At 34.4% G+C, this 16,730-nt stretch overlaps 1 protein-coding gene across 2 annotated transcripts in view; it reads right to left on the bottom strand.

The window, feature by feature from the left end:
* The window catches only part of CHM (CHM Rab escort protein), a 188,931-nt gene that overhangs the window by 104,186 nt on the left and 68,015 nt on the right, over positions 1 to 16,730 (bottom strand). For both annotated transcript variants that reach the window (XM_045774163.2, XM_045774172.2), the window contains exons 5-8: positions 8,065 to 8,452; positions 3,194 to 3,310; positions 2,574 to 2,694; positions 637 to 862 (exon numbers count right to left, since the gene is read on the bottom strand). In XM_045774163.2, the coding sequence (XP_045630119.2) occupies positions 637 to 862; positions 2,574 to 2,694; positions 3,194 to 3,310; positions 8,065 to 8,452 (852 nt within the window). The remainder of the gene's footprint in view (positions 1 to 636; positions 863 to 2,573; positions 2,695 to 3,193; positions 3,311 to 8,064; positions 8,453 to 16,730) is intronic.

Genomic DNA, 16,730 nt, shown 5'->3' with positions numbered 1-16,730 from the left:
GTAAAAATCTAATAACAAATGTTGGCAAAGATGAAGACCTACGGAAATTCTTATATACTACTACGGGCTGTAAACTGGTATAATGCTCTGGAGAAAAACTTGGGTACTATCTTGTATGAACATTCATATACCCCATGACTTGGAAATTCCACTCCTAGATATGTATCCTAGAGAAACTCTTGAACATGTATATTCTGATACATACACAAGGACGTTAGTAACAGCAAAAAACAAAACAAAAAACCAAAAACCAAAAACAAAACAAAAACCTGGAAACATCTTGTGCCTCCAAAAGAAAAGTGGAAAAATAAATTGTGGTATATTCATATTGGAATACTACATGGCAATGAAAAGAACTATAATTATGCAAAACAAGGATGATGCTTTGAAACATAATATTGAGGGAAATAAGGAATTTACAGTAGGGTTCTATTTTATGAAATTCAAACACAGGCCAAACTGAATATATCATTTAGAAGGTAGGTAGGCAAATACATAGATTTATAAAAGAGTAGAACAACAAAGTATGCTTGCATATACTAAATCTTGAATAAATCTCATTTTTGTCTTTTTAATTTTCACCTGTTATTTAAGTATTACCTTAAGAAGAAACAAGAGAACCAATGCCAGTCTTACCTGCAGAAACACTGAGGAAGTTCTCCTTGGCCATATAAAGGAAACAAAAACGGAGTGTTGCCATACCGCCCAAGACAGTGAAGAAAGTTTTTGGTAGCTTTGAGACCATCTACGGTATTGCTGGCTGTCTCTGATGTCATTGCAATTGAATGCAGAATGAAGTACTGGAGGTTGGGGGTTAATTTTTGAGTTTTTAAATACTCAGAAAATGTAATCTCCTCATAGGCTATGTAAAGATAAAAATTTATGTTAAAATCAGAACCAAACTTCAATTTAAAAACACTGCACAGAAGAGATCAAGCCTGTTCAAGACACTTGGCAAAGGATCCAGATGGTAAATATTACATTTTGGACAGAGACCACAGATTTTAGGGGGGAAAAAAAGAAACTAAAAACAATCTCACTATCTTAATTGAATTAATGGCACAATTTCTAAGCTTTAAATGATGAAACTTTATTTAGTATTTTACAGACTTAAAAACTAGAAAAACATTAAATAATTCATTAACCATCACAACAGGTTTCCATAATTGGCAATAATTTACTTTATTATCATTACAACTGCAAAATAATGTCAATAATTACACTTTGAAATATTAAATATGACAAATGGCAATTTCTGGTGAAAACAATGATAGAGTGATACTTAATTTTTTTTAATGTACACTTCTTACTAAAACTAAGAACAATAAACTATGACTAAAAAGTAATGAAGTTAATTTCTGTGTGGCTAATGGAATCAGTCTTACTGCCTTATATCACACCTCAAAACAAGGGACCCCCTAAAAACTACTCATTTAAAGAACAGAAAAAAATGTAACTGGACTGTTAGTGGCAGGAAATACAATTCCATGACTAAAGAAAAAACATATATAAATTATAAAAAAAACCACTGAGAGAACAGAATTTTACACCACGGTGAAGAACGATTTGGCAGTTCTAAATGGACATGAAGCTTTTAAGAGCAAGAGCTTGACTTTCAATATTACATCAAGTAAAAAAAAATTGCTATATTTCTCATTGTAACTTAATAAATGAAACATCAATAGAATATTCCTATTTTAGTTAATGTTTCCAGCCCAATGCACTTAAAAAGTATAAAGCTCTGATACTAAACTGAGATACTCAATTTTCAACAAACTCTGAAGTAACTGTATGATTTGGGTCAAAGCCAAGACTAGAAACCATGTCCTCTAATACAGTGGTTCACACTCCCCATACCATCTAGCCTTTTTTTCTTTTTTTTTTCTTAAAGATTTTATTTATTTATTTGACAGAGATAGAGACAGCCAGCGAGAGAGGGAACACAAGCAGGGGGAGTGGGAGAGGAAGAAGCAGGCTCATAGTGGAGGAGCCTGACGCGGGGCTCGATCCCATAACGCCGGGATCACGCCCTGAGCCGAAGGCAGATGCTTAACCGCTGTGCCACCCAGGCGCCCCTAGCCTTTTTTTCTTAATCAGTCAAAATGAGTAATTCAATATGCCAAGCAAAAGTAATCCTGGGAAAATGAAAATATAAAGATTTTTTTAACTGCTGAAAAAAATTAATGGAACAATGAAAAGAGAATATCACCTATGAAGAACTAGTTGACAGCAGTTTTTAATTAACAAGAATAAAAACTAACACCCAGCATGGCACTTCCGCAATGATGAAAACATTCTATAGCTGTACTGTAACCATAGTAGCTAACAGCCACATGTGTCTACTGAGCACTTCAAATATGGCTAGTCCAACTGAGAAACTGAATTTTAAATTTTATTTAATTTTAATTAATTTTAATTTAAATAGCTACATGTTGTTCATGGCTAACCTACTGGATAGTGCAGAGTAAGAATGTACTTTAACATGGAAATGAGCGGCTTACTGTATCAGAGCAAGCATATTAAAATAAGACAGTTCAAATAATTAGAGAACACAATTTAATGGAAAACAATACCTTTATACTCATCCGGATGTTTTTCATACTCCATACAAAATGTAAGAAACTTCATTAGCATTCGCTTTTCTACCATAGTAAGTTGTTTGCTATTAAAGACATCTGCTCTAGAACAAGGAACCTGAAAAACATGATTTTAAGTTAAGAAAACTGCTTCCTAGTGATACAGCATTCCAAATTACATTTTTCCCTATAACTATAACAAGATCATTATTTCCATTCTAGCCATTTGTGTTACTTTCCATCAGTTCTAATGGTATCTGTTGGCTTCAGAGCTAATTAACTTGTGAGCTCTCTTACTTAATTCTGCCAAGTTGCTCCTTATGCCATTAAAAGGCCAATGGCATGTCACCCCTAACTGGGTACAAATAACAGCTCAAATCTAGCAATACTGCCTGATAGTAACCTTTCTTCAACACCAACATCAGGCTGCAGAATAACTTATGAAAAATTAACACTAGAAATTTTAATTGAGTAATCTCTTACTATTTACTTTTACCATGCAGGATTGGAATTCGCTGCTTTGCCAGGAAAACAACAACCCTATTTGCTTATCCTTCCAAAACAAATCATAATAACTTAAGCTCATACCCAGTTACAATACTTGAGTAGCAAAGTACCTGTTCCACTCTTCCTTCTCGAAATGCAAGAATCCTGGTAATATTTTTGAACTCTGCATATCGACTTACATTAGATTTGATTAAAAGATCAATTAGCAATCCTCGAGAATACAGCAGCTGTACAAAGAAAATATTTTATAGGATGAAATAAAAGGCAAAGTTGTGGAAAAATTGATAAATGCTAAATAAAGATATATGATTCCATATATTTTTTAATATTTGTAAAAAGCACTTTACCTATTAATATTGTAGTACATAACACACTTTACTACAGGTTTACAACTGATTATCTGAAAAGTCAAAACCTAAAAAACACTGAATCCAAAGTTTTTCTGTATTAGTTTGGCAACAAAATGACCCAAACTGGTATCAGGCTCTTCTATCTCTGCCCCACTTACTGTGAATATTCATACATTTGACTGCAGAAATATTAATAGGTTTAATTAAAGAGTGCCTCCTCAGACCTTGCTAAGAATTTTTTTAAATCTAAATAACAGAACACAACAGGCCCAAGGGTTTTGAGTAAGAAACTGTAGCCTAAGGACAGTGGTTATTAAGAAGACATGAGTTCGCTGGACTTCCTCACCAAACAAAAAAGAAAAAGACTGGTTACGCATTTCTACCACAAGAGTCAAATTTTAGGTCCCTCTATAATTCTAGCAGTCTAGATTTATATGAGATATGTCTTTTTCAAGAAATGAGGATGATGGTTATTGTCAGCATGCACATGAGGAATTGATTTAATCTTTCACATCTCTCATAACAATTATCAGAGAGACAAAAACAAGTTCAACAGTATTATCTAGCATGTTCCAAATTTAACCATATGGTTAAATGCAACAGATTTGGCTATGTCCTATACTGATATACCTTTAAGTGTCTATACCTCAATAAATTTTAAAAATGTAAGTGTTACATCTGTAATAGTGGAGGGAAAGAAAGCAATTAGCTTTACTACAAAGAAAAAGGGAATTTCAAAAATCAATCCAAACCCTTAGTCTGAGTAACCAAGAGGTCAGTAAAGTCTTTGAAAATCATTATTAGGTAAATTTTTATAAAGTCCAGCATTGTGCTGAACAAAACTGGCATTCCTTTTTTTTTTTGGAAACTAATCCAAACTATCCTGACTACTAAACTCAGCATGTTATTTCATTATCTTCAGCTTAATACCCTACACAACTGATATAGCCCATGTTTTTAATAATATACTACCAAGTATTCTGTAATTATAATAAAAAATATGTACTTCAAATACCTAATTTGCTTAAAAACAAATACTTGAAATTCAATGATCCCTCAGTAGTCATAATTTCACAAATATTAATATAAACATAAGATGTATTTTCACTTAATTAGATCTAGTAATACTTAAGATTTAATGCCAGCTTAAAAATAATTCGCTTACAATAGCACCGAAGAGTAAGAACACATTTCAATTAAAACTACACTAAACTTTTGTCTGAAGCTTAGTAATAACAAGTACAGTATTTAAACCTAAGCCTCTTTTTCACCATTCTCTAAGTGACTTAAAACAGAAATTTCAGTGATGAGAGGCTAAAGAATACCAAGTATCCTTCAACAGAAAAATGGATAAAGTTGTGTGGAATTATTTGGTCATAAAAGAGAATGGAATTATTTGGTCATAAAGAGAATGAAATCTTGCCATCTGCAACAACACAGATGGACCTAGAGGGCAGTATACTAAGTGAAATAAGTCAGAGAAAGACACCACATGATTTCACTCATATGTGGAATCTAAAAAACAAAACAAATGAACAAAGAAACAAAAAACGAGACTCTTAACTAAGAGAACAAACTGGGTAGTTGCCGGAGAGATGGATGGGTGTGGCTGGGTGAAATAGATAAAGGGAACTAAGAGTTACAAACTTACAGTTATAAAATAAGTCATGGAGATGAAAAGTACAGCACAGGGAATATAGTCAATAATATTGTAACAATGTTGTATGGTGATAGAAGGTGAGTAATCATGGTGAGCAATGAGTAAACGTATAGAATTGTCCAATCAATATGTTGTACAACTGAAACTAATATTGTATGTTAATTGTATTTCAATAAAAATAAATAAAAAAGAATATTTCAATATTACATTTAATAATTAATTAATCATTTTTGCTTCACTTGGCCATGTTGGTTCCATAACTATTAAGGGTATGGACTTTCTTAAAAAAGAGTTCTAATTCTAAGAACTTCAACTCTGATTTTCTCTATTACTCTAAGCAGTACAATATTATACTATAATCATAATATATATACTACATAAAAATGATAAATATTTGATTTAACTAACCTACCCTGAGTAGTATAAGACTACTTTTTAAAAGCCTATATTTATGTGGATGTGTTTTGTAAACTGTAAAGCACCACAGTAATGTGTCAGTTTTACCATGACGACTTTGAGATGGAATTCATGTAGAAATATCAAGTAGTTTGGAGACATCAAACTGGACTTTAGGAAAGAGGCAGGGCTTGAAACAGATATTTGGCAATCACCCTAAATTTAGATGCAGTAACTGAAATTAGATCAGACAGAATTTCCAAGGAGTAACTGATGGCCCCAATATCATGGAATGCACTGCTTTCCACACCACAGGTACTCAGTAAATATTCACTAAATGACTAACATTAAAAAACGATAGAAAACCTCTTATATTGCTATGGTTCTACATTCTTTAGCTACTGCTGCTTTTGTAGGATGAATTTATTATTATTTTTGAAATATATAAAACCATAAAAATTACTATCAGGACGAAGTACAACTGCCTTGACCACTCTGGACACATCTGTTTTTAATTTACCCTAAAAGAACCACTATTATGATCCACTTAAACTCATGAAAATACCCAGAAATCTTAAAAGTCTCCTCAAATGTCTTGGCATCTAATTAAACTATCTCCCCCTCCACTACAATAAGCATTCATCACGTTCTTTTACAAGTGAATAATTTCCTACACTAATTCCAAAAATTGATAACAGCACCATCATCTACCATTTTCCTTTGCAATATTTATACTCTATTTCAGCTACCATAAGGGTTAGAGACTATTATAAACTAGTGCTGATTCTTTTTTTTTAAATATTTTATTATTTATTTGACAGAGAGAGAGACAGCCAGAGAGAAAGGGAACACAAGCAGGGGTGTGGGAGAGGAAGAAGCAGGCTCCCAGCAGGAGGGAGCCTGATGCGGGGCTCAATCCCAGGACCCTGGGATCATGACCTGAGCCGAAGGCAGACGCTTAATGACTGAGCCACCCAGGTGCCCCAACTATTGCTGATTCTTAACCAACATTTATATCATCATTTAAGTTAGATATTCCATATTCCAAGTAACTAATTAAAAATGAAAATTTCAGAACAAAGCCCATTTGTTACTTCAGTTTTTTTGTTTTCTTTTTCGGTTTTGTAAAACTTATTTTCTGTTCATGAGAACAGTAAGACCATTAGTAAACTATGAATAAACTTCCACCCAGGAATCAATAGCCAAGGTAACATGGAAAAAATGCTAGATTTCAAAGCAGGGCAGGGTCACAGTAGCTGGAGAAGATGAAATAGATGGTGCAGAAATATGAAGTAGGCCCAAAGTAGCAGTCAACTCAGAGCAGGACAGAATCAGACACAGAAAGCTATGTGATAGAAAGAAACAAAGGGTAGTAAAAAACAAAAACAAAAACAAAAACAAAACAACAAATCTCCTATTTTTAGGCATCAGGTTCAAAAAGAGCAGCATATGAGTATATGGGACTGTATTAGCAAAATGTGAAGAATATGTAATTAGTCTCTCTCTTTACTCTGTAACTTGAAACTTCAAGACAGCACATTAAATTGAAAAGCCTAGTTTTGAGGCAAGTCTAATTTTGTTTACTACACTCTCCTACCTCTTTTTAATTTCTTATTGTTTGCCCTCAGTTTATGGATTTGGTCTGTTTCTTTCTACTTTCTCCCAGCCCTGTTTCTTTTTTTCTTTTTTTTAAAGATTTTTATTTACTTGAGAGCAAGACAGAGACAGAGAGAGTGTATGTGCATGCACAGAAGCGGGGGGAGGGGCAGAGGGAGAAGCAGACTCCCCACCGAGCAGGGGACCCAATGTGGGGTTCGATCCAAGGGCCCTGGGATCAAGACCTAAGCCGAAGGCAGCCACTTCACCGACCGAGCCATCCAAGCGCCCCCTATATCTAACCTTTTAAGACCATTATCCTTACTTGTTTTCTGTTCTTTTTGTGCTACATTAACCTTGCTTCCTATAAACCCAATACAACATTGTACTCTCCAAAGACTTGGAGGGGGACCTCCTCTGAAGTTACACTGATCTAACATCGGAGTTAAGGACTGAAACATAACCAAAGACAACAGCATTGTTCTGAGCCTCCCTCCTCTTGCCAACTGTTAAATTATCCTCCAAAGCCCTCACACCTGAACAGATGATTTTCAAGAATGTATTGGTTTTTTTCAGAATGTTCACCATCATACAGATGTTAAAATAGTTATATAGAAGGGCTAAAAAAAGTTCATTTAATAAACTATAAATATAAATTTATAATTAGGTTCATTAGAATTTTTCTCTTGATAGAATTCATACTGTCCACGTAGTAGGAGAATATTAGAATGGACTCTGCTCTAGTACAAAAGTATTCTTGTGCTATAGTACTGAGCATTTTTACTGCATTTTTAAACCTATATTTAAAAAATATTTTAACTGAATTATAAATTTCTGGCTACTATCTCTTTATAAAACAAATGTCCCACACTTTAAAAAATAAAATTATAAAAATTGGGTTTATGGTCCCAGATGCTATTTTCAATCAATTAAAAATTAGTATTATTCTAATAATAAGGTGAAGAAAATTAGCACTTACTTTTGATACCAAATCAATATTAAATCTCCTGCCTTCTTTAATAATTTGTGAGTAAGTTATCCTATTTTTCTTTGGTTGCAACGCAGTGTCTTCTGCTGTGGGCACATTTTCACTTGTTTCTTCTTCTGAAGCTGACTTCACACGAGTTTTATCATCATAATGTTTTTCGTTTTCCCCTGTTACTTCCCCATCGTTTATTTCTAGGGCAGTCTCTTGATCACTGCTTGGAGTTTGTTCGGTGGGCATTTCGCAGCTCACAGTGCATAATGACTCATCTTCTGAAGGCTGATAGGCAGAATGTGCAGCTTCAGTGGGGTTCCCAGATATCACGGAAGCATGATTTTTCTGCAGTGCACCAGCTTCTTCGACATCTTCATGTAAATCCTGACTAATGAGAAATTATAATAACAACACACTTTTGGTAATTGCACTGGCCACATCTTTACATTATTTTAATGGCTATTTTTATTTCTTTACCCCATTTATATTATCAAGTTCAGTATACATTTTGTCTTATCTGAACCACACACTAAACATACATCTGTTAAGATTTCAATACAATATGAAACATAATTAATATTTGAAAAATACACATAAAGATTTCAGAGTTTAGTAGGGTCTGTCACATGTACACTTTTGAGAATCTAATGCCATCAGGGGAATTTTATTTTAGAAACAAATCAAAAGTGCTTACCAGCACAGCCTTCAGAATAAATAGGACAGTGTTCAAACCCTGACCCTGTGATTAGGGAACTCTGTGAACTTAGACAAGTTATTTATCCTCTCTGATCGAAATTATTCATCTATAACATATGGATAATAGCATCTACCTCACAAGGTTGTTTTGAAGATTAATAGTTTAGTTTTCATGGTATCACACGCAAAGAACCTGTCACAATGCCTAGCACATAGTAAATGCTCAACAGTGGTAGTTATCAAAGATTATTATTATTAATGGTGTGACAGAGCTATAAAAAGTCTGCCATAAAGTTTAAGGTGGCTTATCACAATGTGGTACCTAAGAGGATCTTTCTGTATTTTTTCCTGCTTTATTTTGTTTTAGTATTAGTGTCTATTACTCTACTGGAAGTCCCAATTCCAAAGTTACTACTAGGGTTAACATTCTCAGTCCATACGCTTTGACTGATAAAACAGGCATTATGCATTTCACTTGCATGGTTTATCCATGATCAGGTCATGAAATTGAGCCCCGTGTTAGGCTCTGTGCTGAGTCTGCTTGAGATTCTCTCTTCATCTCCCTCTGCCCCTCCTGCCCATGCTCTCCTTCTCTCTCTCTCTCTCTCTCAAATCAATAAATAAATCCAAAAAAAGGAATAAATGGGTGAAACAGGAAATTAAAGAATAAAAAATAGATGGAAACAAATTAAAATGAAAACACGACAGTCCAAGAAAGAAAAATCTCAAGTAAACAACCTAACCTTAGACCTAAAGGAGCTAGACAAAGAAATACAAACGAAGCCTAAAGCCAGCAGAGGAAAGGAAATAATACAGATTGGAGAAGAAATAAATGACATAGAAACTAAAAACAAAACAAAAACAAAAACGAAACAGATCAATGAAACTAGGAGCTGGTTCCTTGAAAGAACTGTTAAAAGTGATAAACCCCTAGACAGACTTATGAAAAAGGAGAAAGGACACAAATAAATAAAATCAGAAATCGACAGAGGAGAAATAACCAACACCACAGAAATACAAACAATTATCAGATAATATTATGAAAATATCAGAAAATATTATGAAAAATTATATGTCAACAAACTGGACAACTTGAAAGCAACGGATAAATTCCTAGAAACATATAAGCTACCAATACTGAAGCAGGAAGAATCAGAAAACTTGAACAGACCCAGAACCAGCAAAGAAGCTGAATCAGTAATCAAAACTCTCCCAACAAACAAAAGTCCAGGGCCAGATGGCTTCCCAGGGGCATTCTACCAAACATTTAAAGTAGAGTTAATACCTTTTCTTCTGAAAGTATTCTAAAAAAACAGAAGAGGAAGGAAAACTTTCAAATTCATTCTACAAGACCAGTATTACCTTGATTCCAACACCAGACAAAAACTGCACTAAAAAAGACAACTACAGGCCAATATCCCTGACGAACATGGCTGCAAAAATTCTCAATAGGATACTAGCAAATTGAATCCAACAGTACATTAAAAGAATTATTCACCATGATCAAGTGGGATTTATTACTGGGCCACAATGATGGTTCAATATTCAGAAGTCAATCAATATGATACACCACATTAATTTAAAAAAAAGGATAAGAACTATATGATCCTTTGAAAAGATGTAGAAAAAGCATCTGAGTACAATGTACATTCATTATTTAAAAAAAAAAAAAACCTCAACAAAGTATGGTTAGAGGGAACATACCTCAACATAGTAACGACCATATATGAAAAATCCACACCTAATACCATTCTCAATGGGGAAAAACTCAGAGTTTTTCCTCTATGTTCACGAGCAAGATAGGGATGTTTACTCTTACCACAATTATTTCACATAGTACTGGAAGTCCTAGCCACAGCAATCAGACAATACAAAGAAATAAAAGGCATCCAAACTGGCAAAGAAGAAGTCAAACTTTCACCATCTGCAGAATGACATGATACTCTATACAGAAAACGCCAAAGACTACGCCAAAAAATTGCAAGGACTGATACATGAATTCAGTAAAATAATAGGATACAAAACCAACATACAGAAATCTGGTGCATATATATACCAATAATGAAGCAGCAGAAAGAGAAACCAAGGAATCAATCCCCTCTACAATTATTCCAAAAATCCTAAGATACCTAGGAATAAACCTATCCAAAGAGGTAAAAGATCTATACTCTGAAAACTAGAACACTTAATGAAAGAAATTGAAGGTGACACAAAGAAATGGAAAAACACTGCAAGCTCATGTATTAAAAGAATACTGTTAAAATGTCTATAATGCAAACAATGAATCACGGAACACTACATCAAAAACTAATGATGTACTGTATGGTGAATAACATATTTTTAAAAAATGTCTATATTGCCCAAAGCAACCTACAGTCTTCATGCAATCTTTATCAAAATAACAGCAGCATTTTTCACGGAACTAGAACAAGCAATTCTAAAATTTGTATGGAACCACAAAATACCTTAAATAGCAAAAAGCAATCTTCAAAAAGAAACGCTAAGCTGGACACACCACAATTCAAGACCTCAGCTTACATCATTACAAAGCTGTAGTGATTAAGAGAGTATAATACCGGCATGAAAATAGATACATAGATCTCAAAACAGAATAGAAAACCCAGAAATGAACCCACCACTATATGGTCAATTAATCTTCAACAAAGCAAGAAAGAATATCCAATGGGAAAAAGACAGTCTCTTCAACAAATGGTGTTGGGAAAACTGGAAAGCAACATGCAAATAATGAAACTGGACCACGTACTTACACTATACACAAAAATAAATTGAAAATGGATGAAAGACCTAAATGTGAGACAGGAAACCATCAAAATCCTAGAGGAGAACACAGGAAGCAACCTCTCTGACATTGGCTGTGGTAACTTCTTACTAGATATGTCTCCTGAAGCAAGGGAAATAACAGCAAAAATAAAACTTTTGGGACTTCATCAAAATAAAAAGCTTCTGCACTGTGAAGGAAATAATCAACAAAACTAAAAGGCAACCTACAAAATTGGAAAAGACATTCTCCAATGATGTATCTGATGAAGGGTTAGTGTCTAAAATCTATAAAGAACTTTTCAAACTCCACACCCAAAAAACAAATAATTCAGTTAAAAAATGGGAAAAAGACATGAACAGACATTTTTACAAAGACAACACACAGATGGTCAGCAGACACATGAAAAGATGCTCAACATCACTGATCATCAGGGAAATACATATCAAAACTACAATGAGATATTACCTCACACCTGTCAAAATGGATAAAATTAACAACACAGGAAACAAAAGGTCTTGGCAAGGCTGTGGAGAGAGGGGAACCCTCTTATACCATTGAAGGGAATGCAAACTAGTGCAGCCACTCTGGACAACAGTATGAAGGTTCCTCAAAACATTAAAAATAGTACTGTACAAACCAGCAATTGCACCACAGGGTATTTACCCAAAGAATGCCAAAATATTATCTCGAAAGGATACATGCACCCTGATGTTTATAGAAGATTAACATTAGCAAAATTATGTAAAGAGCCCCAATGTCCATTGACTGATAAATCGATAAAGAAGATGTGAGATACACATGTATCATAAATATGATAGGAATAGTACTCAGCCATAAAAAAGAATGAAATCTTGCCATCTGCAACAACATGGATGGATCTCATGAGTATTATGCTAAGCGAAATAAGACAGAGAAGAAAACCACACGATTTCACTCATATGTGGAATTTAGGAAACAAAAGACATGAACATAGAGGGGGGAAGAAAGAGAAGAAAACCAAGAAACAGACTCTCAACTATAGATGACAAGCTGATGGTTACCAGAGGGGAGGTGGGGGGAAGGGGGAGGTGGGGGGAAGGTGGGGGAGATGGTTGTGGGGGGGGCAGTTAAATAGGTGATGGGGATTAAGGAGGGCGCCTTGATGAGCACCAGGTGTTTTATATAAGTGTTGAATGACTAAATCTACACCTGAAACTAATGTGTATGTTAACTAACTGGAGTTTAAATAAAAGCTTGGGGAAAAAAAAGAATATTTACAGTCCAACCAAAGAAAGAAATATATATATTTAAGAATCTGGGGGTATAAATTCAGGTATTATCTAGTATTGTTTATCAATAAATTGTATTAACAAAGTAATACCTCACAGTGAATGCAACTTTTTTTATGCCTAATATCAGTCACAGTTTGAGATAAGTCAAATAAAAATTGCCAACCAACTGATTAATTTACTCAGCACAGCTTTTAACTATTCATTTCCATTTGCATCTTTTTCACCACAGTATAGGTTGTTGCAAAAATTGTATTATTTTACTTAGTTGTGTGTGCTTTGTTCTAAGGCCAATCATTCCTGATTTGCACAGTATATGTTAAACTTCTAACCAGCTATTTATTCTTGCAAATAAATGTTTATGGTTACCCATAAGAGTTACAAAAATCAGACTATCCAAAAGTTATTGTTCTGGAAACTAGCAATATAAAAAACCACTATATTCAATTTTGAATTGCTACAATAAAATATATTGGTATATATTTTTCTCTACTCTTACCAACTTCAAATGTTAACACACATTATGGAATATAGCTGACATACTAACCTCCTGTCACATTTTTCCAAGGACAAAAGTTTGTAAGATGATGTACAGCAAGTACTGCTGGTTGTCTACAGAGCAACCATTAGTCTCCTCCTCCCTAGCAAAAGAGATGTAATTCCAGAACTAGGGAAAGGATCATGGCTGATTAAAGCCTATTATAGTAATTTATAGCCCTTTGCTGCTAACTGATTTAGGAGTGAGCTGGTTATTCAGTTTTAGCCAATACGACAAGGGAGAGTGTGCTAGGGGCTCCTGATGAAGACTCTCTAGTATAATAATAATAAAAATATATACATATGGGGCACCTGGGTGCTCAGTCAGTTAAGTGTCTGCCTTCAGCTAAGGTCATGATTTCAGGGTCCTAGGATCGAATCCCACATGGGGCTCACTGCTCAACAGGGAGTCTGCTTTGCCCTTTCCCTCTGTGAGCACGCTTGTGTGCACGCTCGCGCTCTCTCTCTCTCTCTCTCTCTCTCGTAAGCGCGCGCACGCTCACATTCTCTCAAGTAAATAAATTAAATCTTCTAAAAAAATAAAAGGGATACATATGTTAGGAAAACTCTCCCCCTTCCTATTATTTTTAGAGGTCTTTGCTGCATGAAAACCTGTTTAGAATTCTGGTAACCACTTTGTAACTCTAGACAGCAAGCTAAGAGAAGTGCAGAGCAGATACCCCAAAGCCTTGATGTGATTAAGATGATCAATTAATGAGAAAAAATACAAAAACCACAAAACAAGTAACAAAATAACAATAAATACGCATCTATCAATAATTACTTTGGATGTAAATGAACTAAATGCTCCAATCAAGACAGAGGGTGACAGAGTAGATTAAAAAAAACAAGACCCATTTATAAGCTACCTACAAAAGACTCATTTACCTGCACATTAAAAGAGAGGGGATGGAGAAATGTTTATCATGCAAATAAATGTCAAAAGAAAGCCAGGACAGCAACACTTATATTGGACAAAATAGACTTTAAAACAAAGACTGTAACAAGAGACAAAGGATACTATATAATTAAAAAGGAGACAATACAACAAGAGGATATAAGAATTGTAAATGTTTATGCACCCAACATGGAAGCACCCAAATAAATAAAAGAGTTAATAACAAACATAAAGAAACTGATAATAATACAATAATAGTAGGGGACTTAAAACACCCCACTTACATAGATGGGATTCATCATCTAAACAATCAACAAGGAAACAACGGCTTTGAATGACATGCTAGACCAGATGGATCTAACAGATAATATTCGCAATATTCTATCCTAAAACAGAACACACGTTCTTTGCCATCACACATGGAACATTCTCTATTAACAGATCATATATTAGGCCATAACACAAGTCTTAAATTCAAAAACACTGAAATCCTATCATGCACCTTTTCTGACCAAAACACCATGAAACTAGAAAGTAAGCACAAGACAAAAATCTGGAAAGACCCCAAATACATGGAGGTTAAAGAACACGGTCCTACCTAAACAATGAATGGGTTAACTAGGGAATCAAAGAAGAAATTAAAAAATACATGGAAACAGGGTGCCTGGGTGGCCCAGTCCGTTGGGCTTCTAACTCCAGCTTGGGTCATGATCCCAGGGTCCTGGGATCGAGCCCTCCGGTGGGCTCCCTACTCAGCCAGAAAGCCTGTGTCTCCCTCTCCCTCTGCCCTTCCCCCATGCTCGTGCTCACTCTGCCGTACTCTGTCTCTCTCTCTTGAAAAAATAAATAAAATCTTTAAAAAATATACACGGAAACAAATGAAAATGAAAACACAACAGTCCAAAATCTTTTGGATGCAACAAAAGCAATTCTGAGAGGAAACTATATAGCAATATGGGCTACCTCAAGAAGCAAGAAAAGTCTCAAATGAATTATCCAACCTTACACCTAAAGGAGCTAGGAAAGAAAAACCCAAAGAAACCTAAAGCCAGCATAAGGAAGAAAATAATAAAGATTAGAGTAGCAATAAATGATGTAGGAACTAAAAAAGACAATACAACAGATTAATGAAACCAGGAGTAGGTTCTTTGAAACAATTAATACAACTGATAAACCTCTAGCCAGACTTATCAAAAAGAAAAGAGAAAGGACCCAAATAAGTAAAATCACAAATGAGAGAGGAGAAATAACCAACATCACAGAAATACAAACAACTGTAAGAAAATATTCTAAAATATTTATATGCCAACAAATTGAAAAACCTAGAAGAAATGGATAAATTCTCACAAGTATAACCTACCAAAACTGAAGCAGGAAGAAATAAAAAATTTGACCCGACAGATTACCACCAATGAAATTCAATCGGTAATCAAAAAACTCCCAACAAACAAAAGTCCAAGGCCAGATGGCTTCACAGGTGAATTCTACCAAATATTTAAAGAAAAGTTAATACATTTTCTTCTGAAAGTATTCTAAAAAACAGAAGAGGAAGGAAAACTTCCAAATTCATTCTATGAGGACAGTTATCACCCTAACACCAAAACCAGATAAAGACACCACCAAAAAAAAAAAAAAAAAAAAAAAAAGAGAACTTCAGGCCAATATCTCTGATGAACATAGATACAAAAATCCTCAATAACATACTAGCGAACCAAATCCAACAATGTTAAAAAAAATCATACACTACAATCAAGTGGGATTTATTCCTGAGATGTAAGGGTGGTACAATATTCACAAACCAATCAACGTGATACATCATCATATCAATAACAGGAAGAATAAAAACCTTATGATCATTTCACAAAATGATGAAAAAGCATTTGACAAAGTACAACATCCATTCATGATAAAAACCCTAAACAACTGGTCTATAGGGAACATACCGCAACAGAATAAAGACCTTATATGAAAACCTCACAGCTAAGATCATACCCAATGATAAAAAATTGAGAGGTTTTCCTGTAAGATCAGGAATAAGACAAGGATGTCCACTCTCACCACTTTTATTCAACGTAGTACTGGAAGCCCTAGCCATAGCAGACAATAACAAGAAATAAAAGGCATTGAAATTGGTAAGAAAGAAGTCTAACTTTCACTATTTGCAGATGACATGATAGTACACAAATAAAACACTAAAGACTCCACCAAAATACTACTAGAACTGATAAATGAATAAAGTTGCAGGATACAAAATCAATGTACAGAAATCTATTGCATTCCTTTACAGTAATAATGAAGCAAAATAATAATAATAAAGCAGAAAGTGAAATTAAGAAAACAATCCCATTTACAACTGTACCAAAAACAGTAAAATATGCAGGAATAAATGTAACCAATAAAGTGAAAGACCCATACTCTGAAAACATAAAACACCGATGAAAGGAATTCAATATGACACAAAGAAATGGAAAAACATTCCATGTTC

The sequence above is a fragment of the Ursus americanus genome, chromosome X (genome assembly GCF_024610735.1).
Source record: "Ursus americanus isolate L20-20 chromosome X, mUrsAme1.1.p, whole genome shotgun sequence".
Lineage (NCBI taxonomy): Eukaryota > Metazoa > Chordata > Mammalia > Carnivora > Ursidae > Ursus > Ursus americanus.
This window is presented reverse-complemented; position numbering and strand designations above follow the sequence as displayed.